This window comes from Lontra canadensis, unplaced genomic scaffold (assembly GCF_010015895.1).
Source record: "Lontra canadensis isolate GAN:19392208 unplaced genomic scaffold, GSC_riverotter_1.0 scaffold172, whole genome shotgun sequence".
Classification (NCBI taxonomy): Eukaryota; Metazoa; Chordata; class Mammalia; order Carnivora; family Mustelidae; genus Lontra; species Lontra canadensis.
Window position 1 is genome coordinate 480,691 of NW_022631166.1, and position 23,527 is coordinate 504,217.

Consider the following 23,527-nt stretch of genomic DNA (forward strand, 5'->3'; position numbering starts at 1 on the left):
CAGGGTTTGTTTCTAAACCTCATCAATATTTTCCGTTAAAGCAGACCTGATTATAATATAGCAAATCCTGACCAAAACGTAATTTACAGAATGAAGCAGCCACTCATCTATACCATTAATGATTTAGTTCTACCTACTGAAGGAGAAATAAATGATAGGTATATGGAGACATATAAATACCTTAGAGTAGAAGTATGTGGCACACCCCGATTATCTAGTGATATCTGAGGCAGGATTATATTTTTCTAATTCTAGTAAGATTCCAGTCTTCACCACCCCCACATGAAAGGAACTCTGGTTATTTACGTTATGATGGTGCCTGAAGACAAGAGGCTTTTCTTTAGCATGTCCTCTGGCTGGAAAAGGCTTCCATAAACCTTGGTTGGGTTACTTGATTGCCAAGAAGCAGATGCACATGAAGGACTGCCCTGGATAGTTGAGATCATTTGGCTTACAAATGGGGCACATTCCACTCGTATGCATAAAACACCACTTGGAAGTGAGAATGTTCATAAGCAATGCTAATGTAAGAACCTCCTGGTAATCTTAGCACCTCTGCCCCTGTTCCAATCAAGCTCAGGATGCACCTGCAAGTCCTTGACTTTCTCCAGCTATAATTACTCACCTGGGACTTAAAGCTGCTGATGATACACAGCTGGAAGAATAAAACAGGCCAAAGGACAAACAGATCCATTCCTATGAACAGAATGTATTTCATTGTTCTTAATGGATGGTGCTGCTGCCTCAAATTCCATAATGTCAGACTAGACCCTTGTTTCCTCTGATTTTGATGACATTTCTGCTTTGCAAACTCCTTAAATTCAACTACTTATTAATTTATTCAGCAGTGATTTGTTGAGCATCTACTATGAGCTAACCAACTGCAATGACTACCTCTTTCACTCATTTGGCCAGGCCTTTATATTTTTGTCTCTATTGTTTATCCTAAGACTATTTGCCCTCCAAACATGCCTAAACTCACATATTCCTCGTCCCTACTTGCTTCACCTATACCTTAATATAGGTGATGCTACAGACTTTCTTCTAGAAAAATATTGCCATATTTGCATATCCCAAATCAATTTGTGATAAAGAACGTGGATGTCTTTGATATGTGTTAACACCCAACATGTCTGGATAATAAATTTTACCTAACATTCTAGAAGCACACCATTCTTTTGGGAAAGTGTTGCTTCAGATTTTAGTCCTGTCCCTTTAAAATGAATTAAATATTTAAAGAATTTAAAGAATTAAAGAATTAAAGAGCTTATGGTGGCTGGACAGAACAGGAAGAGTGCTCTCAAAGCCACCATGTCAGATGTCCCAGAAGCTCTAAGATGCCAGTTAGTGAGCAAGCAGCGATGCAGATGCCACAGTTTAAAAAACGCACTTCAGCCTTATATAGGCAGCCAAGAAAATCTCATGAATAGCCACAGCTGTTGCTCTTAAAGAGGAGCAAGATGGAAAAGCAAAATCAACAACATGATGTAAATAAGGTTAACAACAAGGCCTGAAAATTGTTTTAAAACCAAAAGGCAATTAAGTAACACCACTTTGCTAGGCAAGGCTAATGAGCCTTCTTCTGTGTTAAATCATGCTGACTAAGCTCATCTAAGGAACCAGAAAATAGAGCACAATGCAGATGGCAGAGACTTACAAGAAAGAGAGCTTGCACAGCAATCACCATACGTATATTGTTCCCAGTGAAGAGAGAAGTTATGAGGAAGGGAACCAAACTGAAGAATTTTCCTGTTGTCACTCCTGTCCTTCCAGTTTTCAAAGCTCATTTTAATGCTGTTCACCACCAGGAAGCCATTCCTGTTTACAACCCAGTTCTAGGGCTATGCTAAACACAGTGCTAAATCCTTAGCTTCTAAAGTGCAAAGACTGTGTAACATTGTGGATTATTATATCCCTAGTGCCTACTATAGTATGTGTATGTGTGTTGATCCAGATGAGGAATATAAGTAAATATATCATACGTAAAGCGTACCACATAGTAGACAATATTTAATGACTGAACAACTCAAAGGTCAAATAAATGAAGCTACCATTGGTGAATTAAAATGAAATGATGTTTATAAAGAATGACTAAGAAGTAAAAGTCTGTTGGATTGATTTTATTTTATAAAAACAAGGCATTTTTATAAGAACTTTTAGTAAATGCTACTATACATATGAATTAAAGAGAAAATATGAACAAAGTGTATAAGGGTAAAACTAGGATGTGTCCATGAGATGCCAAAGTACTTAAATAATAAATGAAAAATTTGGAAGTTATCTAGCTGATATTTGGCATCATGAAACCAAGTATTTCTAATAGAGCTTTAATGTTCATTTATTCATCCTCACCACATACCTGCTGACTTTTTAGTATTCCATTCAACTAGTACAGGTTGTATATTTAAGGTCTAAGTTTCCATGTAGGAATAAAAAAATATTTGAATTCTCCTTCTTAATGAAAACCTTTGAAGTCCCTTCCTTCCACATTACATTTGCTCCCTAAAACAACAGGTTTGGAACCAGTACATACAATTTTCTAACCAAAATGCTCTAGATTTTTGTCATTTTTTACTACATGGACCACACTGGAGATGTAGATGCAAAGTAGAAAATTTAATCCTGAAATGTCCTATGATGCTATCATGGATTCAGTCTTATAAATATGAACTACAACTGATCAGTTAATCTGGATTCTTGGGTATGGGTGATGAATATAATTAATTATTGCAGATTAACTTAATAAATTGTATCATCACAGAGGGTATTGACAAATTGCTTATATTCATGACTCAAAACAAATTAATCACAGGAGCCTCCCTTTCATGTTCTTTCATTTAGACAATATGTCTTCTATATTCCCAGTTGGATAATTTAGCCACTTGTTGGCACCTGTGAATCAGTAACTTTTTCCTCAGTATTACATTTCATCTAGTTATTTTTCATGTACAAGTAAGAAGTCAGATTTTTTCTTTGTGTTTCAATTTATTAACATATAGTGTATTATTTGTTTCAGGGGTACAGGTCTGTAAATCATCAGTCTTACACAATTCACAGCACTCACCATGGCACATACCCTCTCCAATGTCCATCACCCAGCCACCCTATTCCTCCCCTCTCCCCTCCAGTAAACCTCAGTTTGTTTCCTGAGATCAAAAGTCTCTTAGGGTTTGTCTCCCTTCCCAGTCCCATCTTGTTTCATTTTCCCCTCCCCTCCCCCCATCCACACCCTGCCTTTCAAATTCCTCATATCAGAGAGATCATATGACAGCTGTCTTTCTCTGATTGAGAAGTCAGATTTTTCTATATTAATTGCTATATATAGAAACTGACCATATTTTCATATATATTGTTGGAGCACATAATTATGGTTGGAACAGGCCCTAATCTCTCATTTTGAAACTATGTCTGAATAAGGGTCTATAATACTTTTAAATGGCTGCTATAATAATTAGGTAGATATACTGCTTTGATAAAGAGCATGCATATGTACTCATCAAACAACATTCAACATTTCTCTAATTGACTATGAAAACATAAGTCAATTAAAATCCACTCATCATTATTTACATAATAGAAAACTTAGGACCAATATTGAAGATTCCTCAAATTTTTTTACAGTCATCACCCTGCCCTTCTTCTATCACTATAAAAATAAACAAAATCATGAATCCTTCTTCTTTAAGACCATGATCTTATAAAAACAAACGAAAGCTCTAACCTTCATTATTTTAATATAATGAAACGTAGAATCAAAATCTGACTTTTTAATGACTTAAAAATGGACTTCTTTTTAATTTTGGTTTACCTAAGGGGTTTCACACATATATTTCCAAGACTTACAGTAGTTTGTGGCTGAGGACTTTATGCATATCGAGTTACATGTCATGATTTCTTATTGGTATTGATTTGATATATGGTAATTTATTCTCTTGAAAAATTAAATCATTTTTGAATGTTCAAAGAAACAAGGCTCAATACAATGCTTTATTGATATTTCATTCAAAAGACTTCTAGGGCCCTAGATGGCAAATATAAGAAACTTATAAACTATCCTTTAGGTCATTTTTGAGACTGGTTCTACAATCATCCAAAATATGTGGATCCAGATGCACTGTGAGATTTAAAAAAAGACTCTTCATAGCTTTTAATCTGTTTCTTAAATGATTTGTTTATTTTTTCAATGTTAGAAATGGCTAAAAATGATCTGTACCTAAATCTGAATTTTCTGGAGGAAAATAATGGAATTGATTCTTAATTTATTTCTTAGTAAGGGGAAGGGTTTTGACAGCAATTGTTTTAGTTCCAGATCAGTTCATGTCTCCTTGTTAAACTGTTTATTTGGAAATAGTGTCGAACATACAAAAATAAAATATTTTCAAAGAACGTCTTTATATCCTTTACCCAGATTGTCCCGTTGTTAATATTTTCTCCCCTTTGTTCTTTCTTGATAAATACATACATTTTTTTCTGAACTGTTTGAGGGGTAACTTGCTTTAGTCTGAGCCCTGTAACTCTAAATATTTCATCATATATCTCCTAAGATTAGGGATATTCTCCTACCTAATCAAAAATTCATGCCTTTTAATTGAAGTTGAACAGGATACAGCTTACCATTGGTAGTTTCATCACCTCCAAAATGCTGTCGGTAGAAGAGCATCAGTTCAATATTGTAGCATTTGTAGATGATCACAAGAAGTACAAGGAGAAGGAAGATTGCTCCCAGACCTCCTGCAAGTTCAATTTTGTAGATTAAATCTGGAACCAATAGAATAAACAGGAAAGGGTAATTAAATCTTTCCATATTTCTAGTCTGTAAGATGTACAACCCATTCTGCTTTTCTTTCCAAAAGATTCTTCCTTAATGCGGTAAGTAGCCTGTTCTTGATACATTTGTGTAAATCAAATTTTCATAAAATTAACTCTTTTCTGAAGATTTGAATAATTTTACTCTTGAAAGTGATGTCTACTTGAAAAGGAATAGTCACTCCCAATTTGTTCTGAACACATCTAAATCTTACATATATACTTCTGTTTTAAGTGTATTTCAGGAAATGTTAGAACTGCCTTTTTCTGGGTCTAGGGCCAGTATTTTGTTGTTTCTATTAAATTATCTTATTGACTTAGTAAGATTACCATCTAGTACTTCTCAGGCCACAGGCCCTATTCTACACGAGAGCAGCATCATAAAATTATTCTCAGAATCAAATCAAATTGAATGAGCTTGCAAGATTTAACTGTTTCATTTAACCCTAGGAAAATAATCCAATAGAAGGTGACCTGGGAAAATTAGCTTATCCATTCCCCCTACTTAATTGAATAAATGACTATTATATGTATATAATATAATGTGCCCAGTGGGGCTAAAAGTGAATGAGAAACCCAGGTTAATAACTTGCACTATTCATCCAACACTAGGCTAACTGATAGTAGCCCTAGGCTGCTCCAGAGGAGCACCCCTAGAACACTAATAGCTGAAAAAATTAAATCAACATATAATGGAAGGAGATCTAATGTATCCCAGGCTCAGGGAATGTGACTTATGCGTAGCTTAATTAGTGATATTAACAAATCTAAGGGATATCATCAAAAAAGAGGATAGTACCATGAAATTCAGAGGAATGGGAAGTCAGAAGAGAATTTAGAATGTGAATTCAGCAATGTCTAGAAGAGAAAGACTGAATCTGAAAGACACCAGACCAAAGACATATTTTCCTCTGTGAGATAGGGATATTCACTCATCTTAATAAAGCATAGATAAAATTGCATGAAATATTTGTTAACCTCCCCTTAATCTAACTCCATAATTACTAACTGACTTTTAAAAATTATCAGTTCTGCTTACTATGTAGCTAGAAACTGGAAAAGAGTGTGAATTTCTAGTTTGTATATCAGTTGTTTATGAGTTTGGTTTATATCAATCAGCCTCCCTGGATCGGTAAATTCTGTGACACTGTCAAAATCAAATTTCTGACCATGACAGACTGCCACTCCTGAAGGTCTCTTAAAAACCAGATTGTCAACCTTTCCCTGGGGATATCCCTTGTCTCTACATAGGGTTATTGCTTAACAGAAACTAGGCAGGCTCAATATGATAATTAAGATTAAAGAAAAAGATAAATATATACAATATATACTACACATAATTTTTACTACACATATACTACATAGTATTTAAAATATACTACTACATATATATAAAATAGATATATAAGTAATATATATTATACATAAAATTTTCAACCAGTCTATTAATATATTCTCTAAGTAAACCTTGAGGGCAAGAATCCTATAGGGCAAATTTATAAATGAAGAATCTGAGACTCAGTAGTTTAATTCAGTTACTCAAGGTCATATACCTAAGAAGAGGCCAAGATGGGATTTGAGCCCAGATATTCTAGTTTCAAATTCAAGACCCTTTTTATTACACCACTGTTTTGTAAGCTTCAGCCTGGAAATTGACAGAGGAAAGACTTCTCCCTTTTGCTTCATAAAACAGTTGGTAATGCTTCATAAGAATATGTAACTTGCAGTGAATTTTGGCTCCTCCTGCCCTTTCTAGGAAAATAACCTAAACTGCAATTCACCAGGCAGAATGAAAGGACTGAGTAGGTCTCATGCACTTCATTAGAGGATACTGAAGAATTCTGTAGCTGTAACAGAGAGAAAAGAAGGGCCTTCTGGAGTCCAGCATATGAAGAAAAGTTTTAGATTTCATGGGGAGAGAGAATTTGGTCTTGGAAAGGAGGTGGAGTGAGAGAGGAGATGGTAGAAGCCAGAGACAGCATGTTCAATCAGGAAAGTCACTGAGTGGAAATGTAAGAAGCATAAGTAAATGTCACTCTTTTTGAGTAAGGAGAGAGAGGGAATGATGGAAAAAGGAAGGGAGTGGGGCTGCTGTGAAGGACAAAATATATTAATGAGGAATATCATGAGCAGACCCATAACTAGTAGGGATAGGAAACTGGATTCTATCTCCGTCCTGCCTGGTGTGAGAGGTAGTCACTTTGAAAACTGAGCCACAATGTTTCAGGTAAAAAAAATGTCATACCACACATTAGCTCTGCCTCCCGCCCTCTATATAGAATGTAGCTCTCCAGGAGCCACTGTGTACCTGTATATGGGTGGCAAGACAGGTTTGTTTATGAGACCTGTGTGGGGCTACAATATAAAAATCTTTGCTTGTTTTCTCACCATCTTACATCAATTATGCTTTCTTAACAGCCAGTGTTAAATTGACAGAGCAATGACTTTTTGTTACTCTAGAAACTGACTTCTCTTTGGTATTAGGACATTGATTGTCTTGATTCAACATGTTTTTTTTCTGCTGTAAATGTTCATTTACTGTTGTAAATATTTTTGACTCTTATTCTTTCCTATATTTCTGTCTGTCTCTCTTTCTGGTCAGAATAGAATTCAACTGCTTTCAAAGTCACCAAATGGGAATTTTTTCAGCAAGTTCTATGCTATTTACAGAGTAGAGTTGCTATTAGGTAGATGAGAAATTTCAGCAGTAGGAACAATTTGTGCTCCCAAGTAGCAGAAACCTTTATTCAGCAGTAAATTTATGGAAGAAAATCATGGTGTGAAAAGTACCTTTGTGGTTTGGGGGTCCATTTTATAAAAATGTCTTTGAAAGATATTACCTAATGATGGCTGTTTACGTTGAAAACTGTGTACCTAGTCCTGAGACTCAACCAGTATTCTTTCATTCAGCCCAGCAGAGACATTAAAAGGGAAACAAACATGCATCCTATAATCAGAGGGCAGAATTGCCATCACCCACATGACACCTGGCTTTTCTTTTGTCTTCTCTTTTCAACTGCCATTTCCTATCTCAGCAGGATCTATACTTCCTAGGGACATTTCCTGAGAAGGTGAAAGTCATTTTATCTGGACTGTGTCTTATATACACATCACAAAGATAGCTATATCCAGAATAGCAATTTATGGGATTGTAACTTTTTGTAGGCACTCAAAGTAAAAGTGTAATTCTTTTTAACCTTCTTAGTTTGAACCCAACTATCTCTTCACTTTGAATGGGGATTGGACATTATAGAATGGGCAACGTAGCAGCCGAAGCCAAGGGACTAGAGAGAGGGAAGCCTGGAAATGTTTTGAGTTATCTCATAAGTTGGGAAGCAGGTTAGGAGATCCCACCTGAGGGTTTCCTGTACAGATTGGGGGTTCAGCATGGGGCAGTAGCACTGGGAATGAATAGAGAGATTCAGTGATAAGATTTGTTTGTGGGAAAGGCAATATGTGCAGATAAGAAACAATTATCATAATTTCCTTAGCATAAATTCAGTCTCGTTCACACACACACACAAATGGGATGGACTTCCTACTAAAATGTTAGTTGTAATTGTTGATAATAGTTCATCAGGGAGTGAACAAGTGGTAGGTGCAGGTAAAAGATGAATTGGAAAGGGTGTTTGCTCTGAGAAAGCCTGACCGTGTTAATTGGATATATTAGACATGAGTTTTCATCTTATGAAAGGCTTTTTCATTGTATGAAAGGATTCATCAAATGTTTCTTCTCCGAAGCACCTGGGTGGCTCAGTGGCTTAAGCCTCTTCTTTCCGCTCAGGTCATGATCTCAGGGTCCTGGGATCGACCCCGGAGAGCCTGCGTCCCTCCCTCTCTCTGCCTGCCTCTCTGCCTGCTTGTGATATCTCTCTCTCTCTCTCTCTATGTCAGATAAATAAATAAAATCTTTAAAAAAGTGTTTCTTCTCCATAATTATCACTTAGGGCATTTTCAACATCTGACTTACAGCTCATCAGGAAGTTACTGTTCCATAAAAAAAGCCATACTCATATTCCAGGTGGAAACACTGCAGCCACTGAGGCCAGGCTATGCCGTGATAAAGTTTGAAAGGTTCAACTCCAAAGGAAACATCTGAAGTTTTTCTAGACAAGCCAGAGCGTAGTCTGATTAAAAACATTGGAGCAGAGCCATAAGGCTTCTCACTCTTTTCTGGAGCTCTACCATATTGTTGAGCGCTCCTAAAGAAAATGGAATAAGGGAAGATGAACTGCATTCTTTTGCAAAGCATAGTGAAAAAATTTAACTGCTACTTAAAGCAGACAGTGCACACTGGTATACCATGTTCCCCCCAAAGGTTTTGTTGTTCTATATATTTCCAAAACATGAATGCTAATATTTAAAAATCAAAAGATTGCATGCTTAGTGTTTCAACTTAACTTGAAATTTCAGAAGTTCTCATATTCCTGGGTTTACATTTCAACAAGCATGGCAATAATCTTCTAGAAAAGAGTAGTAATTGCCCCTTTAAGGTGAAGCATGTTTTCTCTAGCCTGTGTGCTTTTTTCCCCCTAATATCCAGCCTCTTAAAAAAAAAAGTTCACTATCTGCCTGGCCCCTGAGGTATTTAAGTTTTCAATCCCCAATCTGGAAACTGAATTTCTTTAAAAAGAGAAATGCATTTAGGTAGCCCAAGGCAGACACTAGTCAAGAGAAAATCACAGGTACATCCTGTCTTTACCAATCCCTATTACCTATTTCCAGCCTATTGCTCTGGCCCTCTAGGAGAAGGATTTTCACCAAACAAATATTTTTGAGCGCCTACTATATTCTATGCCCTAAGGATATAGCGTAAATAAGGTGGGAAAAGTCCCCATTCTCATGGCATTTATATTGTAGTGAGGCAGGAGAGATAAGCAAAAAAATACCGCATCCCCCAACACATCTCCATGATGGGCATTAAGAAGGGCATATGATGTGATTAACGCTGGGTGTTATAAGCAACTGATGAATCATTGAACACTACATCAGAAACTAATGATGTATTATATCTTGGCTAATTGGATTTAAATAAATAAAAAAGAAGAAAACAAATGCATAATAAATACAATAAACAGAAATAAAGCCAAGCAAGAGAAAAAAAAAGAAAGTGATGGATAGTTCAATAAATGATTAGATCAAGAAAATACAACACACACACATATATATATGTGTGTGTGTATATATATGTGTGCCTATATATATACACACACACATATATATATATTTGAATATTATTTCACCTTGAAAAAGAAGAAAATCCTTTCATTTACTAAAACATGGATGAAACTGGAGGGAATTCTGTTAAGTAAAGTAAGCCAGAGAGAGAAAGGTAAATATTATACTTCATGTTATCACTTATATGTTTATCTATGTCTAAAACAAAAACCCTGAAGTCATAGAAAAAGAGAGTAAGAAAATGATTGTCAGGGGCTGGGAATATGGGAGATAATAGGGAGAAACTGGTAAAAGGGTACAAACTTTTAGTTGTAAAATGAATAAGATCTGAGGATCTAATGTATAAAATGGTGACTATAGTTGATAACATAGTATTGTATAATTGAAATTTGTTAAGAGGGTGAACTTACATATTCTCACCCAAAAAATAAATAAATAAATAAATAAATAAATAAATAAATAAATAGGACACGAAGAAGAAGAAGGTATATAGGTGCAGTAATGGATGTGTTAATTAATTCAACAAAGGATACCCATTCACAGTGTATATGTGTATCAAATCACCATGTTGTTTCTTTAAATATCTTACAATTTTATCAATTTCACCCCAGTAAAGTTAAAAATTTTTAAACAGAGAAAGTGCAGGTATCTTGATATCTTGGTTATCACAAAGAGAAGGCTGAGAAAATGAAGCAGTCCCTGCCCCCAGATCTGGCAGTGAAAGAGATGAAATGGACCTGGCACACTGATTTAAACTGTATTACAGGGGTGACTGGGCAGCTCAGTTGTTAAGCTTCTGCCTTCAGCTCAAGTCATGATCAGGTCCTGGGGTCAAGCCCCACATTGGGCTCCCTGCTTGGCGGGGAGTCTGCCTCCCCCTCTCTGCCTGACTCTCTGCCTACTTGTGATCTCCCTCTCTGTGTCAAATAAATAAATAAAATCTTTAAAAAATCTGTATTACAATTTCACGATTCTAAACAACAGAAAACAAAACAAAAAGCAAAAACAAAGGGAGTGTTGGGTAGTATTACTTTATATAGTGTGGCCAGGGAAAGGTATTGAGTAGGTAATATTTAAGCCGAGACCTATATGAAAAGAGTAAGTGAGTCATTGGAACAGTGGGGAGATTGTTCCAGGCCCTGGAAATAGCAAATGCAAAGACCATCAGCCAGGACTGTGCTTGGTGAGCACAAGAAATAGAAAGGAAGCTAGTGTTTGTGCTATTTAAGACAGGCAGATTGTAGTAGAAAATGAGATCAGATACCACAAAAGATTATGTTATGCATTGTAGGCCATGGCATAGATTTGGGATTTCATTCTGAGTGTAAGAGAGAGGGTTCTATAATTGGAGGGCTATGATTAAAGGGATATGATCTGACTTACATATTAAAAGGATCATTCTGGCTACTGTAATGAGAATAGACTATATGGGGACAAGGAAGAAGCAGGAAGACCATTAGGAGGCCACTGCCATGAGCCAAACAACTGATGTTGGTGGCTCAGACTAGGGTGGTAACAATTAAGGTGAGGAAAATCATCAGAATCTGGACATGTTTTGAAAACAGAGCCATGGGATTTGCTGGAGGACTAGACTGACTCCCAGGATTTTGGCCTGAGCAACTGGAAGGATGGTGATGGAGATGGAGAAGGCAACTGAAGGATCAGGTTTACAGGAAGGAGAAATCAGAATTATTATTTGGGACAAGGGAAGATTGATATGCCTACTAGATGTGTCTACTAGTGGAGTTTTTGAATAGTTGTTGAATAAGCAGTTAAGAATATAACTCTGGAGTTTAGGCAAGAAGATTAGGCAGGCTACAGATATAAATTCGGGAGTTGTCAGCATGTATGTAAGTAAGCCCATGAGATGGAGATGGAATGAAATCATCTAGGGAGTAAGTGAGAGTAGGGGACCGGAACCCTGCAGCACTCTAATATTTGGAGATGAGAAAGATGGGAATTAATAATCTCAGTTATGCATGCTTTAGACACGTTTCCTTGCAGAAGGAAGTGGCAGTTATACATTGTGCTTTGGTTTCTACTGTTAGATGATTAGAAATTTTAAGGGTTGCTAGTGGTTGCTTTCCTTATTAAAGAGAAATGGATTTATTTTTAAACTCAAGGCTATTCCTATCTCTGCTGACTGAATGATAGGAAACCCACCACCACCTTTTTTTTCCTCATAGCAGGAACACTATGTATTTGTTGGGCAATTTTTTGCTTAATGTTTGTCTTTCTTTGCACTCTCACTACTCTGAAGATTATAAGCCCCACGCCCCACACAGCCTTGAGGATGTCTAATTCATCACTGTATTTTCTATTACTTAGCACAATACTTGCTATACAGAATCTTCAATAATAAAAGATAACATTCATTAACCAGATGGGTTCTAAGTACTTATTAGTGGTCAGACATTGCCCAAGTTGCTGAGGATACAGAGGTACTACAGACCTTGGCTTGGATGATCTCTGAGCCTAAAATAAGACTGGAATGATCAGGAACAAAGTGATCTTTGCTATAAGGTATCTGGACATGATGAATGTCTGCCCTTTATGTAGGTGGACTATGCGGTTGCTTAGTGCACAGGAGACGTTATTCAAGTTCTGCATAATAGCAAACACTGAGTGTGGCATATTTCACACTACATCATTATCATTTGAGCCTCAAAATGTCTCGACAAGGTAGATATTATTATCCATGTTTTACAGATAAGAAAACTGAGGTTCAGGATGTTTTATCAGACAAGTTAGTCCTGCTGAACCAAGTAGTTCAATCAGTGGCGGAACCAGGATCTCTTCAACCAGAGTCTCCTGATTTCACTTTCCATATTAGATTCCTTTATATTTAAAAACTCCATTATTTTAAGATGGAATCAAATCCAACTGAGTAAGAAATGGTATGAGAGATAAAAGCATTATTTTCAGAATAATGACATTTTCCTGCTTTCCCTAGAATGGCTGGTCAAGGTCAAGTATTAGGGTTGGCTGGAAAATAGAAACTCCATCTTGGTTAAGAGGTACAACTAGTGACCTTGTTGACTGAATCTGTTCTATTGCTCTATAGTCTAGACAACAAGAACACTGATTGAGAACATTTGTTCTGTTACATTTACAAAACCTTTGCCAGATACACAAATACAGAACTATTTAGCTTTTTGCAGTAATCAAGAGTTGTGGCAGCGTAAGAGCCAATCTCAGAAGCAGCTCCAGCTGCTGGGATTATTGTTCCTATATCTGCTTTTATCTCCTTTATCTGTAAATTTAGTTTCTTTTCCTTGTTCATTATATACAATTTCCACCCTGTCTGGAACCAAATTTAGAGAGAGATTTCCATAAGGGTCAAAATATTTTAAAGGATATGCACCTCTCAGAGGCCTCAACACCACCAGATCATATCATGAAATATTGTTTATAATCTTTATTATAACAATTACAAGAATATTATGATATCTCTTCACTATTTTTATTTATATTTTAGCCAGGGAATAAAAAAGCGACTTTGTTTCTTATCCAATAATAAAATCCCTAGTTTCTCATTTAAAGAATATGAAATGGTGAAGTACAGAGAAAAATTTAAATGTTAATACCTATCAAATTTTATATAACACTTATAACCAAGGTACATTTTATCTCACTAAATTCAATACATAACAATATTTCATTTTTTATCTACTTCCTAATGGATAGAAGATTATAGGCATTTTATGCTAATATCTATAGCAAAAGAAATATTTTTCCTTAAAAAGACAAAATGTTTAATAGAAGTTCATGCCTAATGATAAAATAAGGCCAGGAAGCATACTTAACTTCAATAGTTACTTGGTAGCTAAACAAACCATAGTAATACTTATAAAAATAAATACCCTTTTTACGCAGCAGAACACTGGCATGTTTCCGTCCATTTCGGTTTTCCACATGGCAGGTATAATTTGCCAGGTCGGCTTCCACCACTGAATCAAAGATGAGTGTCAATTCCACTTCTTTTTCTCCAAGATGCTCTTTGAGGAGCCTGAAATAAAGACAGTATTCTTGGTTGAACTGGTTTGACTTGGGGAGAGAGCAGCCATGCAAAAATATAGATGATTATGTAGTTCACAAGGTCTCCAGTGGGCATGGAGACTCTTAACTGGCTGGAATGTATGGAGCCTTGAATAAGAAAACACAAAAAGTGACTCTTGATGTGAAGATCAGATGGAAAATGAAACAACTGAGGAATTCATTCAGCAAAAAGAAATATTACCATGCCAGTAGGCTTTGGCAAATGAAGCCAACATGATTTATGTGGCAAAAATGAGGAAACATTGGGCTCCATGTTCTAAGCCGAATGTACAAAAACAAATTAGATTTTTGCACCATGCCATAAAGGGAAAAAAATCGATAGGTGTAGTGTTTGTGTTAGAAGTTTGAGTTTTGGGGGCTCCTGGGTGGCTCAGTGGGTTAAAGCCTCTGCCTTCGGCTCAGGTCACGATCCCGGGGTCCTGGGATCGAGCCCCACATCGGGCTCTCTGCTCAGCGGGGAGCCTGCTTCCCTCTCTCTCTCTCTCTGCCTGCCTCTCTGCCTGCTTGTGATCTCTGCCTGTCAAATAAATAAATAAAATCTTTAAAAAAAAAGAAGTTTTAGTTTTGATAATAGGGGATAAGAAGATAAAGAAATGAGACTTGAAAATGGTTATCTTATAAAAAGTAAACTGAAAATGTTTAGTAGCCTTTTATCCCCAAATATCCATGAGAGAAGTCTGTTCACTTTCCTCTTGCATTTGTCCAGTGCAGGCATGTGCTCTGTGCCCTAACCTACCAATGATGCTAGCACCCTGCCATGGCCCTGCCTTTTCCAGACACTGCTCCCTGTTTTTCTTTCTCCTTTCTCTCCTCATATGGAAAACCCTGCTCTATGTGACATTTTCTCATAGTCCTGCTTTTGTTTTCTGAAGTGAAGTTATAAAGGGCCTTAATGGCCAGGAATAGGTGTTCTTTACAGAGCAACTGAGTTGCCAGGAACCTTTCCTATGTGTGCTTCCCATTTCTTCGAGAGATAGTATCACCAGTGACCAGCTGCCTCTTGAATGAGGTGAAAGTGGGTACCCTGCTGACTTTTCTGTTTCCTTCCTTAAAAAAAAAAAAAAAAAAGATTTTATTTATTTATTTGAGAAAAAAAGGGAGCAAGAGAGAGCATGAGTGGGGGGGATTGGGGGAGGGGCAGAGGGAGGGGGAGGAGCAGACTACCCACTGAGCAGGGAACCCAATTCAGGGCTGGTTCCCAGGACCCTGAGATCATATACTGGGCCCAAGGCAGACTCTTAACTGAATGAGCCACCCAGGCACCCCTTGCAATTCTACGTGCTGGCAATCATGCCATTAAGTTCTGGGCTGAGTTTCTTTTTTTTAAGATTTCTTTTATTTGAGAGAGAGAGCAGGGGGAGGGGCAAAGGGTGAGGGAGAGAGAGGATCTCCAAGCAGCTCCCCCCTGAGCATGGAGCCTGAGTCAGGGCTCCACCCCAGGACCCATAATCCAGTTGGATGCATAAATGATTGAGCCACCCAGGGACCTCTGGAGTGAGGTTCTTAAATACATATATTAGCAATATAGAAAACTGGAGCACTGGGGAAGTTAATTCTCATATCCTTTTTGACACCTGGTTATGAATGCAGGAAAGAACCCTCTGATTTAAGGACATTTAGCAGAAATTTGGAGAAGACAACTATGCTTAGAAAAAAACCGGGTTCTAAATACAGGCCTCCAATTTACAAGTTTAAGCTGGATCCTTACAAAGTAATTAAGTCAATGGTGCCTTAATTTAACTCACCTTTAAGTTGGGAAAAATACCCTACTCAACTTTGTTGGGAGGATAAAATGGGTTAAAGCAATTTAAAAAGTAAATAGCACTGTACACGTACAAAGGAATGTTATTAGACATTAACATTTCATTATCAAAAAATTGTTTACATTTTGGCTCCTACAAAAATATTTATATTGACATTTATTGATATTTAAAATTTGGTTGGCTTAATCTCTTCTGGTTCCCCTTTGAGAGAAAGAAGGCTTAAAGTTGAGTTGGTGGAGGAGAGTTTTTAGAATCTAAGTCTCCCACACTGAAATCTGAAGCCCAGATTATATTCCAAATACACATGCTTTTAAAATTAACCCTGTTTCTGTACCCTCCCAATGATACACATATCTGAGAGTAGATAATACTGGCATTTGCAACTTGAGTAAGTCTCCTGCCCTTTACACTTATGTACCATCACTGACTTAAACAAATGTAAGAATTTTCTTAACCCATTTTATTGGTAGTCTTTCTAACTTTTTCTTCCTTGACAAAGTTGTAGTTTTCTTCTCTCAACATATATCTAACCAAGGGAAAAATGGGAATTTACCATCTTTATGGTTTATATTAAATTTTACTTTCTCCATTTTCTCCCTGCTTTGGGTAAATCCCATTACACTCAATTCTTTTAGTTTCATGGAACCTGCTATGGAAGAACCCCCTTTAGTGCCAGAAGCTGCTTAAGCACCACAAATTAAGCTTGATTTAAAGCTTCATGTGTAGGGCAGTCACAGCCTCTGCCAGGCATGAGGCCGAAAGTTGATCCTGTCCTTCCAGACCAAGACTTTCCCTTTTCATTTCTAATGCAGTTTCCAAAAACAGCTCTTCACAGGCTGCAGAAAGAATCTGGAGGGAGGAATTGAAAAACGATCCATCGTCCATCTATTAATATATATGAGGTGTCTTAATTATCAGCTCTTGAATATCTAGAAGTGACTTGCTTTTTGGGAGTTAGAGTCAGCTGATGTTTATATCTACAAATCACTCAGTATAGCAATCATAATTTCCTAGCAAATATTGATATATAACAATCTACCAATGATTCTTTGTCAGTTCCTGATGAAGTGCTTTACTCTGGCCTAGACATTTGGTGTAAGATAAATATAAACATTAAAAGACCAGGTCCCTGGGGTACCTGGGTGGCTCAGTCAGTTAAGTGCCTGGTTTTTTATTTCGGCTCAGGTCTTGATCTCAGGGTCATAAGATTGAGCCCTGCATTGGGCTCCATGATTGGTGCAGAGCTTGCTTAAGATTCTCTCTCTCTCTCCCTCTGACCTTCCTCCTCAGCTCTCACTTGTGCATGCTCACTCCCTTAAAAACAAAAACAAAAACAAAAACAAAAACAGGTCCCTGTTCCCAGGAAGCATTAAAATTTAAACAAGATACAAGATCTACAAAGTTGAAAAAATATACACATAATGATGTAAAGAGTGATACAGTCGTGCTTACAACAGCTTTCAAAGATAGGAGAAACTATTTTGACTAAATTATCTGGAAAACACTTGAGAAGAGTCTGCCTAGACAAAAAGAATAAGGAAATGTTTTCTAGGATGGAAGATAGGAACAGGTTTTTGCAGAATATGTGAAAGAAAGACACTACAGAGGCTGGTTTTGAAACAGAGGATACAAATGAGAGGATCTTGGGATATACTACGTGAAATATATTTTGGGATATTACTTGAAGTAGCTTCAGAAGCATTTTATTCCAAGGATTAGCACTGAAGGCAAGTTATATGCAATAGCAAACACCAGAAAAAAATAGAACATAATAAGTTCAGGTGACGGAAATCACCATCTTCCAAAGTTTTATTTAGTCAATACCTATTCTTAAAAACTAATTTAGTCAAGACCTATTCTTAAAAACTAATACTAAAAAAGCTTGCAAGTTGTCACTCTCATCCTTACAATAAGAAAAACAGTTGAAGAAAATTAAAAATAACAATTCTTAAATCCATCAGAGAGTGGACATCACAGGGCAAACTCCTGCCCCCAAAGTTTGAGACAGGCCAGTACTGAGAATCACATTATATTGGGAACAGAAACGAAGGAGCAGGAGCCAGTACAGATAGAAACAAACTATAACTAATAAGTCACTGTAAGGCCAGTACACACTAACCTGAGAGTTTAAAAACTCCACTAGATACAATCTTTTGGGTTACTCCACATTTTCAGGAGGTTTGATTCTAGGAGCCCTAACAGGTCTTAGGGTGAAGATCACAGAAAAGTTTCCCTATGCTCTGTCAGGGGAATTTTAAAAAGCAACTATCTTGAAATGATCCCAAAGCACTCCCTTCTTCTTTAGTAAGGACCTGAACTGAAAGGAAACTCTTTTATCAGAACCTAAACTACTTGGATTTTACCAAACCCAACCTTCCTGAGGGAAAGGAAATACAATACCAAACTCCAGCCCCCTCAAACTTTCCTGTATCACTTAAAAAGAGGAAGAAAGCTGAGAAGCAGTTGTGAAGGTCATAGTTCAGAGGCACAGGCTCACTAAAAGACTGAGACTTTATCATAGGATTATAGAATGCTTACCACCACATCAATCAGGCTCCTGTATGATAACAAGGGCTTTCAGCTGAAAGAACTGCAAAGCTCAGACCCTATTTAAGAAGCAGTCTCTAGGAAAACAGTGGAGACATAAATGAGTACATTATAGGAAATTTTAGCCTCTTACACCTACAACTACAGCAAACACTAAACCCAGCCTAACAACATAAACATAAAATCTCACACTAAAAGCATTTACCTCAGTTCCTCTTACCTGATACAGAATATGTGGTTTTCAAAAACAACAAAAAGTTACCAAAAAAAAGTTGAAAAGTGAAAAAAAGAAAAAAGCCTAACATTGCCCCCCACCACCGAAAAAACCCAAAGAAACAAAAACCCAAAGAAACAAAAACCCAAAGAACACAGTCTGAAGGGACAGAGCACACATCAGAACCATATTCAGATATGGCAGATATTTTGGAATGATCAAACTGGGAATGCAAAATAACTATGTTTAATAAGTTAAGGAATCCAATGGGAAAAATGAACAATATATATCAGCAGATGGGTAATGTAAACAGAGAGATGGAAACTCTAAGAAAGAATCAAAAGAAAATGCTAGAAATAAAAACACAGTAACAGTAATAGAAATAGAGAGTGCTTTTCATGGGCTCATCAGTAGAAGAACAGAAGTGTAAAAAGTTGGTGATCTTGAAGATATATTGATAGAAATCTCTTAAACTAAAATGTAAAGAGGAAAAGGCCTGGAAAAAATGGAATAAAATATGAAATTCCCAAAGGATAATTACAAAAAGAGCAAGATACATGTAATTCAAATACCAAAATGAGAAGAAAGGAATAATTAGAAATATATAAAGTATTAGAGTTGAGAATTTTCCAAAGTTAATGAAAGACTCCAAACCACAGATTATAGGAAGCTCAGAGAATACTAAGAATTAATACTAAAAATCGACATCTTGATATATCATATTCTTACTGCAGGGAATCAAAACCAAGAGAAAATTTTGAAATGATCCAGAGGAAATAAAAGTACCTATACAAGAACAAGAATAAGAAAAATATCAGATTTATCTTTAGAAACCATGCAAGCAAGAGTAGAGTGAAATATTAAAAGTGTTGAAAAAAAACAAACACTGACCTAAAATTCTGTATCTATCTAAATTATTCATCAAATGTGAAGGAGAAATAGAGTTTCTCAGACAAATAAAAACTGAGGGAACTTTTGCCAGTAAACCTGTCTTGCAAGCAGTGTTAAAAGTTCTTCAGAAAAACTGAAAATGATATAGGTCAGAAATTTGGATCTATATAATGAAAGAAGTGTTAAAGAAGAAATAAATGAAGATAAAGTATTTTATTTCTTCTATTCATGATTTATCTAACGTGTCACAGTTTGCTTAGAACAATAATAACTGTTTTAGGAAAAACAAGTTCTAAGGATCTATTATATAGCATGGTGGGGACTATACTTAATAACATGGTATTGCATATGTGAAAGTAGCTGAGAGTAGATCTTAGAGTTTCTTACCACATTTAAAAAAAGACTTAATTATGTTAACTGTGTGAGCTGATGGATGTGTTAATTTTCTTGATCTGGTAATCATTCTACAAGGTATATGTATATCAAATCATCACTTGTACACTTTAAATAATACAATTATATTTGTGAATCATTTTTAACGAAGTTAAAATGTGAAAAACAATACCATTGATGTATTTGGTGATTATAGTTTGTGGATAAGTGAAATTAATGACAGTTACAAGGTATTTGCACTACATGTGAATAAGTATAGTATTATTTATAAGTGGATTTAGGTTAATTGTAAATGTATATTGCAAACTGTAGGCCTACCACTAAAATTTTTTAAGAGTACAACTGATATACTAAGAGAGAAGAGAAAATAAAAGCCCATAAAATGCTCAATTAAAACCAGAGCTGCTACAAAAAGGAAATTAAGAAAATAATGCCATCCGTTGGCAACAAAAACAATAAAGTACTTAGGAATAAACTTAACCAAAGAGGTGAATGATGTGTATAGTGAAAATTATAAAATGTTGATGAAAGAAATTAAAGAAAACACAGATAAATGGAAAGACATCCTGTATTCATATGCTGGAAGAATTAATATTGTTAAAATGTATGAACAATCCAGAGTGATCTATAGATTCAGTGTAACCCTTATCAAAATCCTAATGGCATTTTTTTATAGAAATAGTAAAAGTATCTTAAGATATACAGAACCACGAAAGACCCCAAATAGCTAAAACAATCTTGAACAGTAAGAACAAAGCTGGAGGGATCACACTTCCTTATTTCAAATTATATCATAAAGCTACAGTTACCAAAACAGTATGATTTAGTATAAAAATAGATATACAGACAAAACAGTATAGAGCACTGAGAAATAAATCCACAACCCATAGTCAACAGATCTTCAGAAAGCATGTCAAAGATACACAGTGGGGAAAGGATGGTCTCTTCAGTAAGTAGTATTGGAAAAACTTTATATCTACATATAGAAGAATAAAACTGGACCCTTATCTCATATTGTATACAAAAATCAATCCAAAAAGGATTAAATACAAACATAAAATCTGAAACCATAAAACTACTAGAAGAAAACTTAGGGAAAATTTTCTGACATTGGTCTAGGCAATGATTTTTTAAATATAACATACCAAAAGCACAGGCAAGGAAAGAAAAAGAAAGAAAAAAGAATGATAAATGCACCAAACTAAAAAGCTAAAATACCATATGGTCTCACTTACATGTGGAATCTAAAAAAAGGAGAAAGACCCACAAGCTCATAGATACAAACACCAAATTGGTGGAGAGGCAGGGGATTGAAGTGTGGGCAAAATGGGTGAAGGGAATTAAAAGATACAAATTTCCAATTACAAAATACATAAGTGATGGGGATGAATTGTACAGCATGACAACCATAGTTAGCAGTACTGCATTATATATTTGAAAGTTGTTAATAGCATAAATCTTAAAATTGCTCATTATAAGAAAAAAATCTGTATGTGTGGTGACAAATGTATCTATACTTGTTGTGGTGATCATTTTGCAATACATACAAATATAAAATGTTGTACATCTGAAACTAATTTAATGTATGTCAATCATATTTCTATCAAAAAAGAGAGTGGAGGGGCACCTGGGTATCTCAGTGGGTTAAAGCCTCTGCCTTCGGCTCAGGTCATGATCCCAGGGTCCTGGGATCGAGCCCCGCATCAGGCTCTCTGATCAGCAGGGAGTCTGCTTCCCTTCCTCTCTTCTCTGCCTGCCTCTCTATGCCTACTTGTGATCTCTCTCTGTCAAATAAATAAATAAAATCTTTAAAAAGAAAAAAAAAAAGAGTGGAAGGGTCACCTGGGTGGCTCAGTTGGTTAAGCATCTAACTCTGGATTTCAGCTCAGGTCATGATCTTATGGTTGTGAGATCGAGCCCCATGTTGGGCTATGCACTGCACGTGGAGCCTGTTTAAAAATCTCTATCCCTCCCTTTTTCCCCTCCTGGCCTCCCCCCATCTGCCACTCTTTCTCTGGAAGAAAAAAGAAAAAAAAGAGAGGAAAGGTAACTTAAGGAACAGGAGAAAATATTTGCAAAATATGTATCTGATAAGGGGTTAAAATCCAAAACATATAAGGAACTCTTACAACTCAATGTAAAAACAAAAACAAAACAAAACAAATAACCTTATTAAAAGTGGGCAAAGGACCTGAATAAATATTTCTCCAAAGAAGACCTATGAATGGCCAATGGGTATATAGAAAGTTGCTCAACTTCACTATCATCAGGGAAATGCAAATCAAAATCACAATGAGATATCATCTTCCACCTATTAGAATGGCTATTATCAGAAAGAGAAAAGGTAAAAACTATTAACCAAGATATGGATAAAAGGGAAACCTGTATACTATCTGTTGCTGTGGACAACAATCCAGATATTCCTCAAAAAATAAAAATAGAATTACCATATGACCCAGCAATTCCACTTCTGGGTATATATGCAAAGGAAAATCTCAGATATTTTCACTCTCATGTTCATTGAAGCATTATATAATAGCCAAGATATGAAAACAACCTGTGTCCATCAATGGAATAATGGTTTAAAAAATGTTGTTTACATATGCAATAAAATATTATTCTGTCTTAAAAAATAAGGAAACCTTGCCATTTGCAACAACATAGGGGAATCTGAAGAATATTACGCAAAGTAAAATAAGTCAGAAAATGAAATATATTATATGATATGATATCACTTATATGTGGAATCTAAAAATGCCAAACTCATAGCAACAGAATAGAATGATGGTCTCCAGGAGCTGGAGGAAGAAATAGGTAAATGCTGGTCATTCAGTTATATAAGGAATAAATTCTAGAGACCTAATGTACAGCATGATGACTATAGTTAGTAATAAATGTACTGTATACCTGAGATGTGCTGGGAGAGTAAATCTCAAGTGCTTTCACCATACACACTCAAAAAATTGTAACTATTTATGGTTGTAGATAAGTTAATTAGCTTGATTATGGTTTGGCTTGATTCACAATGTATACATATACCAAAACATTATGTTGTATAAATTAAATACACACAATATTTATATTTATACTTCAACAAAGCTAGAAATTTTTTTAAAATCTGGCATGAAACAAAGTGAAGAGATTTGATTCCTCCAAAATAAAATAAAATAAAACACATAAAATAAATAAAATAAATAAATAAAATAAAGTATCTAATCCCAATTACTTTCCATTCTAAATAGTCCCTTAAACCAAATTGAACCCTCTTGTGATGTCTGGGTATCTTGCACAGTCTCTGGGTTGTTATTATTATGAGTATGAGTAATCATTGCCAAGGAATGATGATTGAGAATATCAAGAATAGGAGTATGTTTTTAAAACAAATTCTTTCTTTTATTATTTATTTATTTATTTTTTAAGATTTTATTTGACAGAGAGAGAGAGAGGGAGCTCATAAGTAGGCAGAGAGGCAGGCAGAGAAGAGGGGGGAAGCAGGCTCCCCGATGAGCAGAGAGCCCGATGCGGGGCTCGATCCCAGGACCCTGAGATCATGACCTGAGCCGAAGGCAGAGGCTTAACCCACTGAGCCACCCAGGCGCCCCACAAATTCTTTCTTTTAATGTCATTTTTAAAGTACCTGTTAAAGCCTTATTTGTGACCAGGATCAAACCTATAG

The 23,527-nt window shown here is 36.0% G+C and overlaps 1 protein-coding gene across 4 annotated transcripts in view; it reads right to left on the reverse strand.

Moving 5' to 3' along the window:
* The window catches only part of IL1RAPL2 (interleukin 1 receptor accessory protein like 2), a 1,238,422-nt gene that overhangs the window by 15,989 nt on the left and 1,198,906 nt on the right, over positions 1-23,527 (reverse strand). For all 4 annotated transcript variants that reach the window (XM_032846194.1, XM_032846191.1, XM_032846192.1 and 1 more), the window contains 2 exons: positions 13,848-13,993; positions 4,615-4,758 (listed from right to left, as the gene is read on the reverse strand). In XM_032846194.1, the coding sequence (XP_032702085.1) occupies positions 4,615-4,758; positions 13,848-13,993 (290 nt within the window). The remainder of the gene's footprint in view (positions 1-4,614; positions 4,759-13,847; positions 13,994-23,527) is intronic.